Below are 22,999 nucleotides of genomic sequence, written 5' to 3' on the forward strand. Positions count from 1 at the left end.
TGACCACATCACTGTACCAACACTATTACTATACCGGTGACCACATCACTGTACCAACACTATTACTATACCGGTGACCACATCACTGTACCAACACTATTACTATACCGGTGACCACATCACTGTACCAACACTATTACTATACCGGTGACCACATCACTGTACCAACACTATTACTATACCGGTGACCACATCACTGTACCAACAACACTATTACTATACCGGTGACCACATCACTGTACCAACAACACTATTACTATTCCGGTGACCACATCACTGTACCAACAACACTATTACTATACCGGTGACCACATCACTGTACCAACAACACTATTACTATACCGGTGACCACATCACTGTACCAACAACACTATTACTATACCGGTGACTTTATCACTGTACCAACAACACTTTTACTACACAGGTGACCAAATCCCTGTACCAACAACAATGTTACTATACCACTGACCAAATCCCTGTACCAACAACAATGTTACTATACCACTGACCAAATCACTGTACCAACAGTTTTACTATGATGGTGACCAAATCACTGTACCAACAGTTTTACTATGATGGTGACCAAATCACTGTACCAACAGTTTTACTATGATGGTGACCAAATCACTGTACCAACAGTTTTACTATGATGGTGACCAAATCACTGTACCAACGCTGTTATTCCTGTGAACAAAACAAGGTTACTGGTGACCAAATTACTCAAACAACTCAAAAAACAAACAAACACTGCAAGAAGCAACACAGTTACTTTACTGGTGACCCAAACAATTGCTGCACCAACACAACTATACTGTTAACATTATTACTATATCAGGTAATCTATTAATATATCAGTAACACAATTATAATACTAATGCTATAAATATAACAACTTTACTAGTAACACAGTGATCACTATATCAAACATTTATGTCACTTTAAATATGCTACAGTAAATTAAAACACTTCAATAAAATTAGTCCCACATATAAAAAATGAAATACAGTCTTTAACATTTGGTTGGTTTGTACAGCACAAACACAGAATAAAGCAGCTCCATTGAATGACACTAATGAGGTTACATTTTTATGTTTTGGTTTGTTTTTTAGTTAAATGTGCTTTAATGCCCCAAAACATCATTCAAAGTTTTATGATGTTTTTTGAAGTCACCAACTTTATAGAGGTAAAAAAAAAAATGTTGGGTAAAAAAATACAGTAGGCTGTTTATCCTGACTTCAGGAGAAGAGACGAGCTGATCAATAGCTCAAAGGTTGCACTGAGTAAACTGTCAGTGCTGTAGTGCTCTGTGGTACACTGACCTGTTCGGCTCTGTTACATTTTATGCCTTACTGCTGATCAGCTTCATCTGAAAATCTGCTCTCTTAGAAAGGATTAAAGATCGTAACAGGTAAGGCAGGATTCTGCAGCAATAATTTTGCGATAATAATGCATAGCGATTATTCAGAAAACATGTTGTAGCCTGTCGTAATATCTTCGTAATATACAGTCACAGAATCTCAGTACCTGATATACAGGAGTCAAATAAAAACCTTTCACATTTTATAGTCGTCACAACGTCATTTTTCTACCATTGTTCTACATAATCTCCATTTTTATACAGTGCCTGTTTTATAGCACTTATTTAGGGTCCGGGTTCTTCTCAGACAAAAAAAAAATTGGTTCAATTCTAATTCATTAGACTTTTTAATACTTTATTTAACTTTGATTATTATTATTTAATTATTTCTGCAAGACCTTTTTTTATGCGGAGTGACAAATCATAATCGTGTTTGTGAGGTCCCTCACAATTTCCCAACAAAAGCAAACAGAGTCGACACCAAACCCTACAGATTTTTCTCTTGGTCAGTCCACTTGCCTGCCTTTGCTGAATCTGGTCTTTCATGTTTTTTTCTTTATGTTCTAGCTTGTGCAGGTTGAACCCTAATATGTCCTTCCTGGGGCAGAAAAAAATTAAGGGCTTGAATGACTTAAACTCAACCTTTTAAATGTGTCTATGTTTTAAATACTCTAATCAAATTGAAGTGAAATCAGAGGAGCAGCAAATCCCTTTTCACATACCAAGTCTATTCATGTGTAGAGTTTCCAGGTATGAGCACGTCTTTTCGTGTACCTTTGCAGATGATCACAGCACTGCTTTATAAAAGAATTAACTTATGAGATAGCTGAGACATCAAGGCAAAGCTTCCTTCTGTACACTTTGAAAAACATTAATCTGACCATCAGTTGAATCTGAAGTCCAAGTGTTATTGACAAACCATGCTTTAGTCACTCAGTCTACTTTCAGAGGACGCAGGACCTCTCAGCTCAAACTGGCTGAATCTCCAAATGCTTTAGATTCACTTTATAAACATAGTGGCCACTTTAATAACACCTGCACACCTGATTTGTTTATTCATGATGTTATCCAATCAACCAATCATGTGGCAGCACCACAATTCATTAAAGCACGTATATAACAAGTGGAGACTGTGTGAAAGGAAAATAAGGAGAAAGAAATAAGATGAAGATGAACTGAAACTTGACCTTTATTTGCATGATTGGCTAATTAGATAACTGAATCTAAATCAGAACAGGTGTTCAGGTGTTTTTATTAAAGTGGACAGTTCGTGTATTCTCAGAGATTCATCTTCATTCACTAAAATATAGCTCTATTTACCTTGGTATTAATAATAAAATGTTGAAATAAACTCAAATTGAAATTCAACTTGGTTTAATTTAATCCAGTTCACTATATCAGAGCCTAACTGTAACACAGCATTGTGAAATACATATAAAAAACATAATATCAGATTAGTCTACCATTAAAAAAAGGATACATACCACATAATAATAGAGTTTTTCAGTTTCAAGCACTTGTATTGATTTAATGAATCGATTTGATCCATAATACCTCCACACTAGCAAATTTGTGCTCAATGTCTAAGCATCTTTACACATCCTCGCATTTTTCTAGATGAGAATGAAGTGGGTGGTGTTTGTAGGTGTTTTCTGGATCTTCTCCACCTTCATTGCTCATGCAGCCATTGACATCTGCAGCCTTAAGCCCAAAGATCTGCCCCTTGAACCAGCATGTATATACCGCAACCCAAACGTCCTAGATGAGGAAGAAGCAGGAACTGAGGCACCCGAGACGATCCCTGGGTCCACAAACCCTCGCGTGTGGGAGCTGTCCAAAGCCAACGGGCGCTTTGCACTCTCTCTCTTCAAGCAGCTCTCCAAAGGCAAGCCTGAGAATGCAAATATCTTCATGTCCCCACTCAGCATCTCGACAGCTTTTGCTATGACGAAACTGGGAGCGTGCAACAGTACGCTGGAGCAGATTATGCAAGTAAGGCAGTGAGATCATATGCAACATATATGTTTACAATCAGGTCAGATAACCAGTATATGAGTCTGTTTTATAAACATGAAAGCACAGGTCTTTTTGTTCTGGGAGTAACAAAGAGGTAGTTTTAATACAATCATTTCTAGCACCCTCTGCTGGCTGTGAGACCAATCAAAAGCAGAATGAAAACACTGATAGCCAATAGTGGAGCTATGCAGCACTGCTCTGACTGGGGGTGGAGCTCATTTTAGGGTCACAGAAATATAAACAGAAAATGGACAGATCAATAATGTTTTTTTCTAAGTTGTCCCTGAAAACATGACTGCATGTTAAAGTACTACAGCGCTGTGGAATCTTCAAATTTTGATTAGCTAACTAGTGTTAATTCATTTTTTTTATAACAGCAGCTCTGACAATAATGCAGCTGAAAATCACAAGTTTATATTAATGCACTTGATCATAAAAGAGGTTTTAGTGATTAGGTTTGTCAGGAAGTGAAGCTGACCTTCCAGCTATATGCCTCATTCGCAGGTGTTCGAGTTTGACACAATAAAGGAGAAGACGTCGGATCAGGTTCACTTTTTCTTTGCCAAGCTGAACTGCCGCCTATATCGCAAAACACACAATTCCGTGGAACTGGTCTCGGCCAATCGTCTGTTTGGAGAGAAAACGTTCGATTTCAACGAGAACTACCAAAACATCAGTGAGATGGTCTATGGGGCCAAGCTGCTGCCGCTCAATTTTAAGGTCTATAACAAAACATGAGTATCTAAACATTTAATACTTTCTCCTATATCCATGTTGATCAGTCTTGGTTCCCTTCCTGCAGGAGAAACCCGAACTTTCAAGGGAGAGGATCAACGAGTGGATTTCTGAGAAAACAAACAAAAGAATAAACAACACTTTGCCTGAGGGCTCAATAGACGTAAATACCATTCTGGTGCTGGTCAATACCATCTACTTTAAGGTAGGCAGATCTGGGATGTCCTGGTCATTGATATTCTACTTGCTAGAAAACTAATACTGATCAACTGCAAATCACCCAAACCTCTCTCTCTTTCTCAATGGATTAGAGATTTCATTTTGAAAAGATGGAAAAGATTAGACTTTCATTAAAGGATTTCTTAGCAGTTCTCAAAATGGTACATGGTTCTGTTTTTTTAAGGCTATATCATGATTATGGGATGCAAATCAATGCTGGTTTGTAGAAACAGTAAGAGAACAGAACAAAATAAAATCAAGCACAAAGCTAAGAAAGTAAAGATAAAAATATCTTTGTGTGCAATGTAAGGACATAAAGCTACACATTATTGTGTTAATGTTCACCAATGACTTTGAGGGCACAAATGCTAATATCTACATTGGAAAAACTTAACAAGAATAATAACAATTATTATAATTCTTCGTTGAATCTGTTAATGCTAGTTAAATAGCTGGTTGCCTGTTGTACATTGTTAGCTACCACTGTTTTGTAGTCATTTCTATATAATGGCACTGAGCAGCAGACTGAAGGTTTTTCTTGATTATTGAGCTAGCTGCGTTTTTGTTGAGAGTCCAATTTATTACATATCAATTTTCCGCCAGAACGATATTTTTTAGCAAAAAGGAATCTGGTTTGTTGTTGAAAAGGATTGTTTTAAATTGTAGGTGTCCATGCAATAATATTGCATGAAATGAACAGAATGAAAGAAAAGGTATTTTATTTACAATGTTCAGTAGATGTAAGTGACTGGATGTCTTGAAGGCATTTTTTTTTTTGCTGGAACAACATTTGATGTACATTATCCAGGGCCAATGGAAGCACAAGTTTAACAGACATAATAGCATGGAGTCCAAATTCCACGTCAGCAAGACTCACAGCTGCCCAGTGCAGATGATGTACCAGGAAAACTCATACCAGTATGGAAACTTCCCAGAGGACAAGGTAAAGGTGCTCGAGATGTTCTACAATGGAGAAGGCATTTCAATGATGATTGTATTACCGGACAAAGACACCAAGCTGGCCGAGGTACAATATTCCAGTTCTTCCATTTTCAAGAAATAACCAATCATCTCCTAATTTTAGCATTAAACTGTGTTCTTGCCTCACATTTTACATCTCTTTAATAAAGGTGGAGGAAAACTTAACCCTTAAGAAACTCAGTGGCTGGTTGAGCAACATGAAAAATAAACCAGTGGCAGTGCACTTCCCGCGCTTCCGCATAGAGGACAACTTTAGCCTGAAAGAGAAGCTTCAGGCTATGGGGCTCAATGATATCTTCAGCACAGAGCATGCAAGTCTACCAGGTAAAGCTGCTCTGGTTACTGCAGTCTATTCTTGTTATCAATTTCACAAGACATACATAAGCATAACTGCGTAATCCAGTCATTTTTCTCCCTCTGCAATCTGCTTTCAGGCATGGTAGCAAACAATCAAAATGAGCTTTACGTCAGTGATGCCTTCCATAAAGCTTTCCTTGAAGTAAGTTTGTCAATCAATCTAATTAGGTAAATGAAATCTGTTTCAGTAATGTTTACTGACAGTGAAAGTTCAGTCAGTGGGTCTCATTTCTCATACTGTGCAGTATAAGAATAAATTTTATAGTCAGGGGAAATACCAAAGTACACCCATGTCAGCTCCAGCAGGGTCTAAACTGTTTTTCCCAAAATGTAAACCAACATTCACGATTCTGCTTCCACAATTAAGTGAGTGATTAGCAGCCAATTGTTACTAATGACAAGCACAATATTAGTTACTCATCAAGAAGTATGGCTACTTCCATAAACACAGAGCATTTGGTAGTTCAGTGTTCTGGAGCACTCAGGTGTGTCTAAAAACAAAAAAGTACAACAGTCATGACCTCAGAGAAGCAACTGATGCTGTTCATCATTCTATGAGGTTATAACTCCATTACTATAATATTTAGGTGGAGCGCTTTCAAATTTTGAGGTTATCAGCTCTTTGTGAGCTTTTGTTTATGGAATGTTTTTGGCCATCACCATCACCATCACCATGCCGTGAACCTGCTTGGTGATTTCTAGGTGTTGATAAGTACCTACACAAACCCGTACTGCCTGGCAGCAAAATATAATTCCCTGCTGAATGTTTTGACAGCATGCATTATATGCAATATATATTCTGTATTAAGTGACATTAGGTTTATCTGGAATCCCAAACAACATTAGTCTAATTGCATATGATATTTACCTTTAGATAAATGTAAATCTCCAGGCTGAAGCCCTACATAACATTCAAGCTTCAATAGATGAAATGGATAACAAAATAATAATAATAATAATAATAATAATAATAATAATAATAATAATAATAACAATAACAATAATAATAATAATAATAATAATAATATCTGCCTTTCTTCCAGGTGAATGAAGAAGGCAGCGAGGCTGCAGCGGCTACTACTATCCTGTTCGCTGGTCGCTCCCTCAACCTGAACCGTGAGGTGTTCGTTGCTGATCGGCCTTTCCTGCTCTTTATCCGGGAAACCACCATCAACACGCTGATCTTTGCAGGTCGTGTGGCAGATCCCTGCTCGGACAAATAAGGAGATCCAGATTCACTCCTTTACTCATGACGAGGAGAAGAGAGAGGAAGATGATGATGAAGAGTTTCATGACAGTGTTGTTATTCTCATCCATCAGGTGGTATGATGGTGTTCCAAGTCATTGTTCATTATAAATAAACAAAATAAAATAATGTCGTACTGTCTTACTATATTATTGACACAGCATGATCAATAATGGAAGATTCCCATGGAATCTTTTTTGAGAGCTGAGATTTTATTCCACATGTTGAAGTCAGTAGGAAGTGACAGTATGTTCACTTAAACCACACCACCACCACCACCAAACTGAAAGTACCCTGACAACAGCTTAGTGAGCTAGCTAAATATGAAGAACATCGTTGAGTTTCACTTCCTCTTGCTGTTAGAGAAGGCATGGTGTAGAAAAAAGTCTCTATCAGGCTGAGGAAGCAACATAAGCCAGAACTGAACCACTCCAAATTGGTAAAACACCTGCAAAGTCACAAAAAATGACCTTCCATAACTCCACACTTTTGAACATGAATCATTTTCTTTTCATAATCCAAGTGATGGTCAGAAAATGGAACATTGTGCATGCAGGCAAAAACACCAACAAACCATGTTTACTGCTAATGAGCTGCTACTGTAGAGTACGACACCTCCAGAACAGGTATAGACTTATACGGGGTTAATATCATTCTACAGAGCATTTCACTGGCCTATTGTGGATGTGACAGCTTAGTGGTTGGACTACCAATCAGAAAGGTTGTCCGTTCGAATACCAGGTCCACCAAGCTGCCACTACTGGGCAATTGAGGGTTTTGCTCAGTTTCCCTCAATTGCTCAGTTGTATTAAAAAATGAGATAACATATCTGTGGATAAGGGTGTCTGCTAAATACTGTATTACACAAAATGTCATACAGATACGAGTCATCAAAAAATTGTGGTTCTTTTTCTGGAAGTGATGAACTATAAAATTAAAATAAGAAAACTCCAGAACATAATATTTTCCCCAAATATTGTATTGTATCAGACTAACAGACAGATACAAGAAGCTCTGAAACAGCATTTTTAGTTTCAGGGACAGTTAATATATATATATATATATATATATATATATGTTTCTTCTATATTCCTTGACGTAGCAGTGTAACAATTTATCACCAGACATGAGGGAAAACTACATTTGCTAGAGAAGATATATAAAAGCTCATTGTATATACAAACTGAACATGCTTCATCACTCTTTCCTTGTTACATGGCCTGCATTTTTGCATACTGGAACATGATTGGCTCTAATATTTTATGATGTAATTCTCTAATAAAAAATATAAATTAGTACATGTATCCTACAGTGTCATTGAAACAAAAATAATGAAAAACAAAAACAAATAAGTACATAAATACATACAGACAGACAGACAATCTGCACTGTAGCTTGGATTAAAACAAGTTTATTTTTCCATGTTAGAAATTTTGGGTTTAACAGATCACACAATGTGGGCTTCGTATAATCAGGCATTTATAGAATATTGTAATAAATCCTTCACAGTTAAACACTTAAAGTGCTTCATTTCCTTTTAGGAGAATGGATTTAAAATCTGCTAGTGAGGAAGAAAGAAACAGTGGTTGTGAAAAGACGCATTCACATTATAAATCACTAATAATCACACGCATCTCTGTACCTTTTCCAAAGGGAGAGCAAAAGTCGGATTTGCAATAATTTGTTTTCTTACATTATATTACTTTCAGAGTTATTATTAACAATATTCTGGTTATTACAATAAATGTCTAAAATTTAAATATATGTGTAATTGATGTCTAATACACTACTAATCATTTTAACTTAAATAATCCAGAGTAAAATACCTTAGTTTAAAAATATGCTTAATTCATGTTAATGTAAAATAAAATATATAAGGTATGATTAAGGGTAACATGAACAAGACAGATGTAGAAATATATTTATAGACTATATTGCTTTCAGGACATAAACAATATAGCAAGACAAAATTATGAAGGGGGAAAAAAAAGTCATTATTTTGGCATATATTGGTGCAACATGTTTAGATGACTGGAAACATTCTTATAAACAGACTAATGTTTGGCCATCACAAATGACAAAGACATGCAACTTAACAAGTAACATTTCAAACTGAGTCTGTTTTTAACCCCCCCACCCCTAAAAGACAGAGCGTGAGGCTGCAAAAACGAGACCAAAAAAAAAAGCGTCTCTGTCGCAGCCTCACAAATCAACAGTGCTGCTGTTCTGTTAGAAAAACTTTGCATTTGACTCGTCTAATATGTTCCCTGTCTAAAATATTCTGAGGGACGAGACAAGACTGAACAAATCTGTCCGATATGGCTCAGCACTGTCGTTCAGTGTTCCCAGGTTGTTGATGTTTTTTTTTTTTTTTAAATAGATGAGTACATAGTAAAGTCATGCAACGGAAACTTCACAAGCTTACTGGTAGAAAAATTGAGAATCTGAGGTAAGTGGAGTTGCTGAATGAGGAGCTGCAAAACATTTCAGTGCATTATCCAAACAATATATAGAGCTAACTAACGTACAGGATCACTAATGTCCACAGATCATGCTCTTATTTGACAATGAACTGCTTTACTTGCATCTTGTAGTGTTTGGAACATATTTTGTACATTACAGAGCCTCAACACGACTCTAACATTAGACTCAGATGCTCCATACAGTGAACATCTTTTGAACACTGATTCTGGCCACAAGCTTCACAATCTTAAATATTGTACTCTGACTTGGCCTTCACATTTCACTGCATCTGCACAAGTGATTAGTGGAAATAGAAATATTTTTAACAAATATCTGAGCAACCTACAATACAGTCAATAGAGAGATGGAAATGTGGTTGGTCTTTTCTTGTGCAGGTAGAGAATTCATGCTCTCACTAGTTAAAGTCTGCTGCAGGAGACTAGCAAACCATTAGAGATAAAACAATTGTAGATTTTATTATAAATGATCTAAAGATGTCTAAAACCTTGCTAGCTAAGTGTAATTTAGTCACACAGTCAGCATCACTGTGAACACCTTCCTGGATACACTGTCACAGCCAAGCAGACCTAAGCTTAATCAGTTCGGGGTCAGATACTGAGTGTCAGAAAGGCTGTGTTGACTTTCTGAGAATTCAAAAAGTGCTACACCATTCGATGGGTTGACCAACATGCAAACAGCTAAACATTTGAAACAAAATTTCACAGAGTGAAGATTTTTCCTAGCATGCCCTACGAACGCATGTGGGTAAAAAGTTCTGGGTCAGAATACACTCCGGGTGTAAATGGGGTCTAAAGACACCTACTGATTGGATAACGCACTGAAATTTCTTGCGACAGCTCGGTTTTCCTGTAAAGTCCGACGTGAAGACGTGTAACACTGGAGTGTGCGTTTAATACAGAAGACTTGCTCAGTCAATGCAGTCTGTATCTGCAGTAGCTGTGCTGATTATTATTAACTTTAAATAGCACTAGTATTTACATTGTGATAATGTGTTTCTCCTATGTGATTAAAGCTTCCAAAGCAAACGATACAAATGAAAAGGTGAAGGTCAGAGAAAAACAGGTAACTGAACCAAGAAGAGCCTTGGCTTCTCAAAAAGTGTAAAAAAGATTAAAAAAACTTTAAAAAAAGGCTTGATGGACGAAAATGAGGGTTTTTTTTTTGGACACTGATGAATATGAAGTGATACTGCACATTAGTATTAGCCCTAACATTTTACACTTCTGATAACGTTCTGCATGTGGGAATGATCGACCATACAAACAAATCCTTTGCATTGTACTGAAAAGAAACAAACATAAGCACAAACATCAGAGACTGAGATATGTCCATCACCGTCACTATAACCACCACCCTGCCATTACGGGACTGGCTAATATTAAACAATCTTGAAACATGGAGGGAATAAACAAACAAAAAACAAGAAAAACTGCTTACATCGTGTCAAACTAGGTTATGAACATAGAAATTTGTAATCTACATTGGCTGTTCTCATGAGGTTGCGCTGGAGTAAAAAAAGAGACCCGCGACATTGGCGTGTTCTTCATTAACCTGACTGACGCACACTGCACTGCACGTACACACAGTTTCATAACGTTTTCGTGTTGCTACTGCTTCTGAGGCCTTTACTACAGAGATGGTTTCTGCTGCACTTCTGAAGTTGAAAGTAACGTAAGGTCCAAGGAAGTCAAAATAAACGGCTTTTAGTGTGGAGAGTAAACATCCAAAAAAATGGACAGATTTCCTGATATCTTTCTAAAGAGGTGTTGACCTGCGTTCACGGAAGCGACAGAAAACGGTAGAAAAGTCTTGAGGAGTCCTGAATGTTTTTTTAAGAGGATAAGAGGTGCATTCCATTGAAAATAATCAGTAGCTGTTTCTCTTCTAGGTTCTTCCCAGTCATCAGGGAAGGTGGAAAAAAAATTATGGTCACAACCACGTGTGATTCACAGCCTTAAAGAAATAAAATCCCCACCATCCATCCATCCGATGAATTGCCTTGCACTTTACCAAATCTTTTCGTTCTTTTCTTATTTTTACACATACAAAAAGTTGTCTCTATATGCATAAGTGATATATAATTAGATATTCAAAAAAAAAAATTAAGAAAAAATCCCCCTTCCCACATAAACAATCTTATCTTTAAGTGACGGATGTAATCTCTCTCTCTCTCTCGTTTTATTTTTAATAATAGATTCCTCGGTCTTGCGCTGAGTTTCAGAGGTATAACATCTACGATACGTTTCTGTTCCTTTGGTTCCCGAGAGCTTCTGTCACTTGAAGTCGAATCATAGCACCATCTGCTCAGAAACGAACAAACAAACATTGGACAAAAAAATTGGACTCCACATTTAAAGTGCTCTCCTCTGAAATCTCACAGTCATTCCGTGGCGTTTCGGGAAAAAAAAAATTCCTTTTAGCAGACGTACATGTGTCCTGGATTTGGTTCCATTCCCGACTCCGTTTCGTTGGACGTTTGCCATGAAAATGTTCTTTGCCTACGAATGGCGTCCCGCCGACTCTAACATGCTCCGTCACGGTCAGAGCGATACGGAAACAAAATCTACAAAATACAAACCTCTTTTTGTTCACTTATTACAACAAGATAAAACAAACAAACAAACAAAATATAGAAACATGGAGAAAGAAAGGTTTAAAGGTGAAAACTGAGTTGAGTGCATCCACCAATCTGTGTGTAACAGATCTGTATTGCGTAGTGATGAGGGAGAGGTAACTGAGTGGTACTGTAGCTTATCTGAGGTTGAACACTTTCCTGTTTTCTATAGTACTGTATTAATTATAGTCAGCAGCTGGATTTGGAGAATGGGAATGGAAAAAAAACTGAATTCAGTAACATCATATGCTATCATTTCCCCCCAAATACCGATCTCAGTCTTATCACTGTTTTTTAGAACATGCTGCGTAATGCTAATGAAGCGTCCATCAGCTGTCTTTTTTTCTTCTCTAGGCCTATCGACAAACAGAACAATTTAAAACAAAGCCAGGTTGGCACTTAGAAACAAACTAAACAAATTAGGAATCTGGCATTAGAGCATTAGATCAGACCTGAGGGGCCCTAACGAAGAAAAACAGAACCCGTTTTTCTAGCCTAGCTATAGCTGGGGAGCAGCAGCGTTGAACCCCAGATCAATATGTTAAGATTGTCTCAAGGCAAAGGTAACTGAGGACTGAAACATCCTCTATTTTATAATCACCATCTGGCACAGAGAAGTTTGGCAATTATCTGAACACAATTTGACCAAATCATAACACATCATTTCTTTGTCCTGAATCCTGTAGCTTTTGGAAGAAGAAAAAAGAAGAAAAAAAAAATCCCACCGGTAACACACATAAAAGACAGGAAAGGCAAATTAAAAGAAAAAACCCAACAGAAATAACTGCATCCAGTGGTGTGAGGTTGTTGGAGTGTGGCTTGTCTTCATTTGTTGAAGTAACGGTTCAGTTTGTGCAATTGAAGGTAGATGCGGTTTAAAGCGCATGTTATTTTTTTGTATTTATAAATACCTAATTACTATAGTTTAGTTTTATAGCAAACGGTCTTAGCATTTGTTTTGTTGTCTCATGTTTCTTTGTTTACTTACAGTTGAGAGAAGGTCTAAGAAATAAAGATAAAATATCACCATACTTTTTAACATCAGACTGACAGCAGCTTTTCCAGCAGCCGGATACACCGAGCTCCATCAGCTCCTGCATGCTCATGGTTGACTGGCTTGTAGAAAAGTTCTTTTTTTGTTTTCTTCTTTTTCGCAAAAAGCCCCAAATGTTTTTATCTCCTCGACCTCCATGCATTTTATCAAACCCAATCTCTTCAATCGGGCCCGGTGGTGGAGACTGACGGTTGTATTCCCTCTCCAAAAGATGAAGCTCCTCCCCTGGCTCCTGTGCCGTTTCCCTCAGACTCGTCGTCGTCATCATGCTGAGTGCGGCGTGGTGTGGCAGCGTTGGCGTTTGTATTGTTGACGTTATTGTTGTTGGTGGTGGTTTCAGGTGAGGCGCTGTGCGAGCCCTCGTGTGGCGTGCAGCCTGGATGGTTCTTGCGGAAATGCTGGTTGAGGATAGCCTGGAAGGGGAAGCTCTTGCCGCAGACATGACAGTGGAAGGGCTTGTTTCCCGTGTGCTTGCGGATGTGGTACTCCAGCTGGTCCTTGCGCGTGTACTTCTTTCCACACATGCGGCACACGAATGGCGTGATGCCCATGTGAAGCCGCATGTGACGATCGAGGCTGCCCTTCTGGTTAAAAGACTTGCAGCAGTAGATACAGGTGAGGCGTGGATTGTAGCGGAACCAGCGATCACCCACCTGCTCACGCAGATACTCCTCGTACCCTCCCACATCAAACACAGCTGTTTCCTCTGCCTGCAGAGCAAAAAACAAGCATGAGCTCTTGTTGCATGCTGAGAAACACATTCTAGCACCCCATATTTTCTTGTTTTTTTGCACTTTGTGTTTGAATTGCATGGAAACATGTGCCAATGTGTGCACTGTATTAAGTGGAATACATTTTAACAATGAAGCTTTGTTGAGGATGATATAGGAAGAGTAGAGACAGGACCATTTCCAGGAACACAAGGTAAGAATGATAAAGAATATAAACCTAATAAACTCTGCACTCCTGCGGCTACCACAACACTCCCAGGAGAACACACAATCCCTTAACACAAGTACCTGATTAGCAAGAACAGAATATCTGTTAATGAAAGAAATGAATTAAGAGGCTATAGAACTAGACCAAGCTAAAAACTAAGAGCTCTGATCGATTGAAAAATGTAGAATCCTAATTGAAATCTTTTTCCATCAGAATAAATACCACACCCCCAATTTAGGATTTCTGAGTTCAGTTGTTTTTGTTGTCTTAAATAAAGAAACAATAATACATATTAAAATAACATTATCTGCACTATTTGCTGCTAGGAAATAGACAGCAATCATCTGCTTAACTTGTTTCCAACAATATGCAAACATGGAGACATCCACTTTCCTACTTTGTATGTCAAACATACCAAGGTTTAAAATGACAATACCTCCGAGCAGTAAATTACTACTTCCAAACAATCCTGAATAAAATATTAATTGGCCTTAACAAAACAAATTATGAAGTTTACCCAGCACTAGTAGTAGAATGAAGACAAAAACTCCTGGTCCTACTCACAAGTTCATGTCATTCGCCTAAGCAAGAGGAAGAGTGACCAGAACAAAAATAAGAAATTGTCTGAACAATGCAGAGGAGTCTCCTGAAGGGTGTCTTTCCTCACAGCCATAGAGCAGATCCAAGCTGAAGAGGCTTATCTCTGGTATATCAGCCTCCCTCATTACTGTTGCTCAGCCTAGGCTCACGCTGAGAATACTTAAATGCTAGCAAAATCAAACAGCTGAGACATGGCATGGCAACTTGATTCAGATACATGTGCATGATTTAAAAATAGTGATACAGAATAGACAAAAAGAAGCTGCGACCTATATACCACCTTACTGACAAAAGAAAATCACTCTGCATCTTCACTGTAATAATTCAGGGTTTTTCCTACATTGAAAATTTTTTGGCAGCTGCCAAAACGAATTTTTTGTCCCGACAAAGCCTTATTTCATCTGTAATTAGGTTTCGTCAGTGACGGAGAGAACGAGCACAGCGCCCCACCCACCCCTGCGTGGGCACTCTCCGTCTTCAGTTCTGTCTTTGCTCTCTCCCTCGCATCAAAATCAACTGATCCTAAAGTTCGGAAGACCGAATCCATGTTTCACGTGATGCATTCGGGGAATATTTTTGCTGAATTACCGCTGGGTGTGAAAGTTGCCGTATCTTCTCATACTTGTGACAAGCATTCCGCACATGCAGCTGACATAACTCTGAATAAACGCAAAAAAAATCTATCTAGTTATGAAGTGTTTTGTGTGTGTGTGTGTGTTTGTGTGTGTGTGTGTGTTGACAAATCTTTTGCGATGTCCTAACAGCCAGGATTCCCACACAACACGTCCGCTAAAGTCCGATTCGCGACCTAATGATTCATTTGAGCCGATTCAATATAATGCATGGTTAAAGCAACTGGTCTGCCTGTCAGTGTCTGAATCGGTGTATAACAAATTACTTCTTAGAAGAACATACACATCTGAAATGAGAAGTGTGTTTACCCCATTTAGCAAGAGTGCTTAGTAAAATTTAGCCTTAATAATCCACAGTATGTATAGGCCTATGACAATGTGTAGTAAATTACCTATAAAATCATTTAGTTTAAAGTTAGTTAGACTGGAATGAGATGAAACTAGATCAAAGCACAAAGCAAGCTGTTGCTAGCTAGCTGCTAATTTTATTACATTTTATATGGTAAAAATTACACTATTACACCTTTTAACACTACGTTTTTAATGCTACTTTTTAATTGATATGATTATACTAAAATGAAAAAGGACCAACATTTAGACGTATGCTGCAAGGTGGCTGTGTATGAGCCCCATCAGGATGAAATCGACTACAGAGATCTTGTAAAAAGGTTCTACAGTGTTAATAAAAAGAGAAGAGTTAAATGTTCATCTGCAGGCCGTGATATTTGTAAATAGATAAATTGTGATTCCTTTGACATTTCAAAAATACTTTGGTATCGATGATGTTTACATGTAAAATAAGTTGTAATCGCTTTCTTTTACTATCTAGCCTGACAGTCAACGTTTTTTCATGAATAAATAGGATAAGAAAAAAATCACAAACTGTTTCTTTGTATTTATTTAAAATTTAACATTTATCATCACTATTGGGGTTGCAGATCATGTGGGTACTAGGGTACTCTTTGCTGGGTGTGGATGACCAAGTCGGTCTGCCACCACCAAAGACCAATTTTGACCCAGGAAAAACCCTGTAATTGTGAGAAAGATCTTTTCCCAAAAAGCAACTCCATGGCTGATGGCTGGAGTGATTCCAATGACTACAGTTTTGTTATCCTAAGAGCCAGTGATGGGTTAAATGTAGCTTAATAATTAGAAAGTATTTGGTATCTGAGCCCAAAATGGTTCAAATGCAACATTTGGTGTGAAATGTTTCACAACGTTTTATCAAACTATTAGCAATGGTGAGATACGGTCAACAGTGTCCTGGCAGCCTGATCCTGATGACTTCATTGCAGTCAGTCCATGTGGGTATATGGGGGCCAAAGGAAGTAAGGGTGAGCATTGGGCTGTAAAAATGGGAATTATATCACCAAGTGTAAAAGATCTAATCTTTTAGATAAAGTCTAATAGTTTTGGTGTCTTCAAAGAGGTCGGTATAAAATTACATATACTTTTGGTATAAACGTATTCATAAAGTATTACTGTGCACTGTGCCTGATAAACAATCAAAGGGCAGTCCTGGCCCCAGGAGACTGAGAAATCAGATGGGATACCCCATTGTCAGGTGGCTGAAACCCCACTTCCTTTGGAAAAACACAGCTGAATTACAAAGACCATTCAGGGACTATAACATGAGTATGAGCAAGTAGTAGATGCAAATACACAAACAAACAAACAAACAAACAAACAAAAAAATAAACAAAACATCCCTTCTTCAGATTTAAAAAAAAAAACAATGGCAAACTGCACAGCAAATATAAGTGCTATAATAACCCAAAGCTGTGAAACTGAGCACAGCATAGTACTGATTGTACCAGCAATGGAGATGCAGATGTCTGGTACCAGCAGCTGTCCTCTGAAACACCCAGTTGCCATATGAACCCACCAGTGGACCTGTGGGACCAACAAAGGAGCTTTGGGACTACAAGCTAATATCTGACATATCTGAATATCTGACCAGTCGTCTTTGGTACTACTTGACTAGTGAAAAAGAATTTGGAATGACATATCGTAGAAATTCCAGAAATTTTAACCAGACTGGAAAATCCCCAACCCAAATATACAAAAGACAAGGACATTTAACAAGGCCTGCAATTTACTCATTATCACCAAATGTACTGGCCTAAGCTATGCCTGTGGGAAGGATAGAGGATGTGCCTGTAAAAGCAAGAATCCAGCAGTCCTAAAATTCAAACCCAAAAACCCTTTACCCTATTACTTGCCAAGGACTAACAGAACTCCCTCCTGCCAGAAGCTATTGAATACAAATGAAATCTGAAACTTCTCTAACCCCCATAGTACAGTATAAAATATGTTTTTCATCTGACAAAGCTTCTTCTGTCTGAGTCACTGCGAAGGAACTTGCCAATCTGCAAACTGTTGTTTTCTTCAGAGCATGCCATTGCCTATGATTATTATGTCTGCATGTGTGCTAACACTGCCTTGGACTCCCACAACCATGAATTTTTTAGAAAAATCATAAATAAAATTCTTTCATACAACCATTTTTGGATCCTGGTATTATAACGCCACTTTACTAGGCACTTGGTAAGCAGATTTCAGCTTTCCCTGTGTTATTAACAGGAGCCTCCGAGCCTATAGACATTACCAGGGCTGCAATAGAAATACATTTGCCTGGTTCTAAGGTGATTTTGACTGGTTGCTTTTAGGACATTCAGACCATACAAAGCCAGGCATCTTTATCATAAAGGGATAGTTACATACCAGGCAAATAAAAACTAACGGTCATTTAACATCAATGATCAGTTGATTACAGAAGTAGTATCAGAAGTGTTCCTGGTTGGATGAAATAAAAACCTGAGATCCCAGAAACACTGAAGCACAATGCAGTCTGTTCTTGCACACTTCACAAAGTGGTCAGCAAAATTATCATGTTTTCTTTTTGATACCAAAAAAATACAGAAACTCGATATTTTTAAAGTCATTAGCCTCAAACATGACTCACAGAACCACAGCTTTCTTTATTCAAACTAATGTATGCAGAGACAAACAAATTTGTGCAAATTAGACAATTTAAAATAAAAACCATAAACTGAAATTCTAGTATAATATCTAGCTTAATGCTGTTAGATTTACCGTGATTACTTATTTTTATTATGACCTACTCTTTGTGCGATACATTACGACAAAAAAAAATTATTCCATATTTTCCCTCCAATAACTGATTCAGAATTTTTCAGAAAGTTTCTATCGACCTCAGTGACCTTAATGCAGCAAACAGCTAAGTGACATTGCCAACAAAATCCATTCACATTCCTACTGCACAGATGTGCATGTAACGTTAATTTCAAATAGTCTGCAGGTTCATTTCTGCATAAATTAGCGTAATTTACATCAGCACGGCCCTTGCTTTAATAAAACAATTATTTTTGTCCTACTGTATATATAGAGTTTATGTGCTGTAATACAATTACCTAAATAATATGTCGAGTCATATGATCTAAACCCTATCCATGTCTTGCTTTTCTCCAGTGTACCTGAGAGGTAGGATGCCTCTGATCGTCCACTCTTCCCGGAGACTCGCTTTTGGCCCTCTGTCTTTCAGCCATGACCACCACACTGCCAGTTGGGCTAAACCTGATACACAGAACAGCTGCTGTGAACATTTCTTAATCAGAACAGAGAGAATTGGTGAATAGAAGGCTTTCTAACCTAATCTGTCTATAACTGTTTATACGAGGACCAAGATCTAAATACCAATACTACTATCTATTGGCAGTTAAAGGATTTAGTAGCAGTCATGTAATTTTCTCCTTCCTTAATGTGTATCTGTACTTACAAATTACCAAGTCACATGCCTTTTGCAGAAGTGTTTTTTCTGATTAATTAATGTCAATGAACTTTTAAAATGTTTATTCACACACACACACACACACACACACACACACACACACACACACACACACACACACACACACACACACACACACACCTTTCAGATTCGCTGAAGCTGCTGGATGGCTGAGAGCTTTTGGCTCTGGATGCACCAGTAATGAATCCCTCCTGCACCAATGTGCTGCGTCCCGAGGTGTCAATCATCACTGTAGGCCCCTCCTCTGTCCCGCTCCCTTCCTCAGCTGAGGCTTGAGTCTCTGCCCCCATCCACTCCTCCATGCGTTCGGTCTTGATGCGTAGACCTTCCACAACATGCATGGTCTCATCCCTGCTTCTATCGATGTCAGGCCCAGCCTCAACATACCATTGCCCTGCCCGATTAATGCGCAGTATGGGCTCGTTCACTGCACCCACGGCTTCAGGCCCGAGCCCGCTGTGCTCGACAATCTGTGGACTCATGGATTCTCCAGGTGGACTGACCTCTCTGATCTCGCTCACTTCCATGACCCCGGTAGCAACTCCATGCGTAGCCAAAACTCTTGAACCACCATGTCTGGGACTGAGTGAACGTGAGCCACCTCTCTCAGCCTCAATGGTTCGTCCTGTGCTCCGACGGCCACGCAGCTCTTCCTCCACATCAGCAAGGCTGATCTTGAAGTGGATGCCCTCCAATATTTGTGTGCAGCGGTCAATGATGTGCTGCATCTGCAGGAAGCTGGCTGCTGTCAGGTAGCTGATGATATCGGCCAACTGCAAGCACAGACGGCCTGTGTAGCAGAAGGAGAGGAGCTGCTCAAACACAGACGGGTTGCGGATCACTGACAGGGACACAGTGCTCATCTCACTCAGTGCCATGTGGTCCCGGAAATAGGGTGAACTGGCAGCAAGGACCACTTTGTGGGCACGAAAACTCTGGCCCTGTACGTTCACGACGATGTCACATAGCCGGCCCTGCATACGCAGTTGGTTCAAGTGGGACAAGACAGAGTTGCTGAAGTCAGGGATGTCCAGCTGAATGCTTCCTGCTCGCTCCATGTGACCTGCACTTTAAAAAAGACTGTAATGAGATGGGTAAAAAATAGCAGATGTGTTTCAGGCTGAACTGAACGTGTCTAATGACAACATGACCAACATGACACGGGTCATGGATGTGACAAAGGTTGCACTGATACTATCTTTTTCAGAACGAGCACATGTACATCTTCCATTCTACAGTTTAACACTATTCGGCATTATAGCATTAGCCTGTTGATTGTAAATAAAGCGCTTTATCTAGCTATGCTGATTTTGTTGCGGGTCAGAAAAGTACTTCTGTACAGCAGCAAGTAAACTACTATTTCTTGTTTCCACAGTTTCTGAAGCTAGTGTCACTGACAATAGTAACTGATCTTAAGGAACATCACCGATCTGTCAGAGCTGTTATTTAAACTCAGTTGTCTGGAGATTTTCCTCCTCCAGCTTGTGTTTGCTGATAGTAACAGAATCAGGTAGTAAACCCCATGTGCTCAGTTTTATCAGGCTACTTCTCTCCAGTTCTCTTTAGTGCACAAGTTTGCAGTCTGTTTTTTTTTTTATCATTAGTCTGTCCAGACTGATGTCATTTTTCGTGTCAAACACAACATGAATCTGTAAGTTATCGTCCGATACCCAAAACTCTGCTCTGTATCGTGATGCTAATGAGTAAAAAGTCGTATCGATGCACCCTTAATAATAAAACACCGGTCAAATCAGCATTCAAAACATTACTGACACTGTATAAAAATGTAAAAACAACAAAATAAACACTTACCTTTTTCTAATATCACAAACCCTGTAATTTTTCGGCACTTTTTTATGGAGAAACGGTTGTGAGATTATTTGTTATTTGTGGACGTGACATTTCCGCTTGCATAGATACAGATGAGTGTGAATAATGAGTGTGTGGCTGCTGCTTAGCTTTGAGCCATTTCTGTGTAGCTTCGGTCACTGCAGCTGAAGCCAAACCGAAAAAAACCCAGCTACAGGGAGGCGCCTTGTCTCACTCAACGCCAAATAACACCAAAAACCCAACACGACCAAACACGTTTTCTCGTCTCTCGCACAGATAACAGTTACAGGATTACATTAGCGTCCTCCTATTGCTTCATAACCGCTTAATTATTTTATTTAATGCCCCCCACGTTGCTGCTATTTCCCATATCTTCGCCGCTCTCATATTCCCCATGTATGAAAATGACTCGATGTGCAGAAACTGCGCGGAATTCTGGGAAATGACGTCGAATGCACAGCTTCGGTGCACCGCAGGAAAGCAAAGGAACGCCTTAATAAGACTCAGTTTCCCACGACGCTTTGCGGCTATGGCACGGTTAAAGGAAGGGAGGTGTAGTTTGGTTGCATTTCGAGGACTAGCCCTTCTTTTTTTTTTTTCTTTTTTTTTAACCATGCTAAAGAAATTGATAAAAATGACTGCACTATATATATATATATATATATATATATATATATATATATATATATATATATATATATATATATATATATAATTTTTTTATTATTTATTTATTTATTTATTTATTTATTTATTTATTTATTTATTTATTTATTTATTTATTTATAATTTTGTTTAAAAAGGTGATTAAAGACGAACAATGACCAAAAAAATTGAAATAAGGCTTTGGACAATTTGGACAATTATATAGCTGTAGGAGAGTTGGGCAGATAAACTGACATCATTTTCTATTCATTTTCTATTATTGTTATTAATAAATATAAATGATCATGATAAAAGCATATAATGTATTATTCAATTTGCTTTCTTTAATACCTTAGTCTAACTTTGTTGGAATTAATCTGGTAAATCCTGACATGCTCTTCATTTTAAGATTATTTTATTTTTATTTTATTACAAAATGCAGGTTGCAAATTTTTGTTAAGAGTGAACTAAGAATCACAGACAGTTATGTTACAGTTTATTATTAATTAACAAGCATTTTTTAATTTCCTTTTTTTATACTCTTCATCCTCTACATATATTGTGCTTTACAAACATCTGCACATATACCTATATATATTACATACTGTACATATGTTTACATATATACCTATGTATATTACATGTATATTACATATATATTACATGATGTACATGTGCTACATGTATATCTGCACTAGTCTATTTGCACAATTGCTACTTTTTGCACTTCTATCTATCTAAAATCAGACACACTTGTGCAGAACAATAGCAATTGGTAATGATCTATTCTGAGATTATTTGGGCACTTTAACAAGCTTTAAGTGAAACATTTAAAACAAAACTAAATACTCAGTTAAAAATCATCACAAAAAAGCAGTGCTGATAGCACAAATATTCATTCATTCATTCATTCATTCATTCATTCATTCATTCATTCATTCATTTTCTACCGCTTATCCGAACTACTTCGGGTCACACGGAGCCTGTGCCTATCTCAGGCGTCATAGGGCATCAATGCAGGATACACGCTGGACGGAGTGCCAACCCATCGCAGGGCACACACAATCTCATACACTCACACAATCATACACTACGGACAATGTTCCAGAGATGCCAATTAACCTACCATGCATGTCTTTGGACCGGGGGAGGAAACCGGAGTACCCCGGAGGTGGGAGGGAGGTGTGAGGCAAACCTGCTAACACACCTGCTAACACACCTGTGTGTGTGTGTGTGTGTGTGTGTGTGTGTGTGTGTGTGTGTGTGTGTGTGTGTGTGTGTGTGTGTGTGTGTGTGTGTGTGTGTGTGTGTGTGTGTGTGTTTGCATGTTGTATCCTCCAGATGGCGTTCTCTCAGCAGAAATGTGATCCCATGTGCAAACGAATGTGTAAATGAATAGGGCTGCTCAATAATTCTACTAATGTTCAATTTTCTTATGTTCTTGTATTGCTTCTTGAT

At 38.3% G+C, this 22,999-nt stretch overlaps 2 protein-coding genes across 4 annotated transcripts; one reads left to right on the forward strand and one right to left on the reverse strand.

Moving 5' to 3' along the window:
* The first annotated feature begins 1,250 nt into the window (after window positions 1-1,250).
* Window positions 1,251-7,040, forward strand: serpinc1 (serpin peptidase inhibitor, clade C (antithrombin), member 1). Its single transcript, XM_027159149.2, has 8 exons — window positions 1,251-1,408; window positions 2,975-3,349; window positions 3,878-4,093; window positions 4,176-4,313; window positions 5,136-5,354; window positions 5,458-5,632; window positions 5,743-5,807; window positions 6,709-7,040. The coding sequence occupies exons 2-8, from the start codon at window positions 2,975-2,977 to the stop codon at window positions 6,886-6,888; spliced, it is 1,368 nt and encodes a 455-aa protein (XP_027014950.1). The 5' UTR covers window positions 1,251-1,408; the 3' UTR covers window positions 6,889-7,040.
* Window positions 7,041-8,300: 1,260 nt separating this feature from the next.
* zbtb37 (zinc finger and BTB domain containing 37) lies at window positions 8,301-21,331 on the reverse strand. 3 transcript variants are annotated; one of them, XM_027159093.2, is made up of 4 exons: window positions 20,879-21,325; window positions 19,187-20,129; window positions 18,732-18,831; window positions 8,301-13,773 (listed from the first exon to the last, which is right to left on the reverse strand). In XM_027159093.2, exons 2-4 carry the CDS (start codon window positions 20,122-20,124, stop codon window positions 13,225-13,227), a joined length of 1,587 nt encoding a protein of 528 aa, XP_027014894.1. In that variant the 5' UTR covers window positions 20,125-20,129; window positions 20,879-21,325; the 3' UTR covers window positions 8,301-13,224. The 3 variants fall into 3 exon arrangements, with proteins under 3 accessions (XP_027014894.1, XP_027014878.1, XP_047666247.1); XM_027159077.2 differs by having other exon boundaries at window positions 19,187-20,134; XM_047810291.1 differs by lacking the exon at window positions 8,301-13,773 and adding an exon at window positions 16,150-17,127 and having other exon boundaries at window positions 19,187-20,134; window positions 20,879-21,331.
* Between the last annotated feature and the right edge of the window lie 1,668 nt (window positions 21,332-22,999).

Source organism: Tachysurus fulvidraco, chromosome 2 (assembly GCF_022655615.1).
Source record: "Tachysurus fulvidraco isolate hzauxx_2018 chromosome 2, HZAU_PFXX_2.0, whole genome shotgun sequence".
In the NCBI taxonomy this organism is placed as follows: Eukaryota; Metazoa; Chordata; class Actinopteri; order Siluriformes; family Bagridae; genus Tachysurus; species Tachysurus fulvidraco.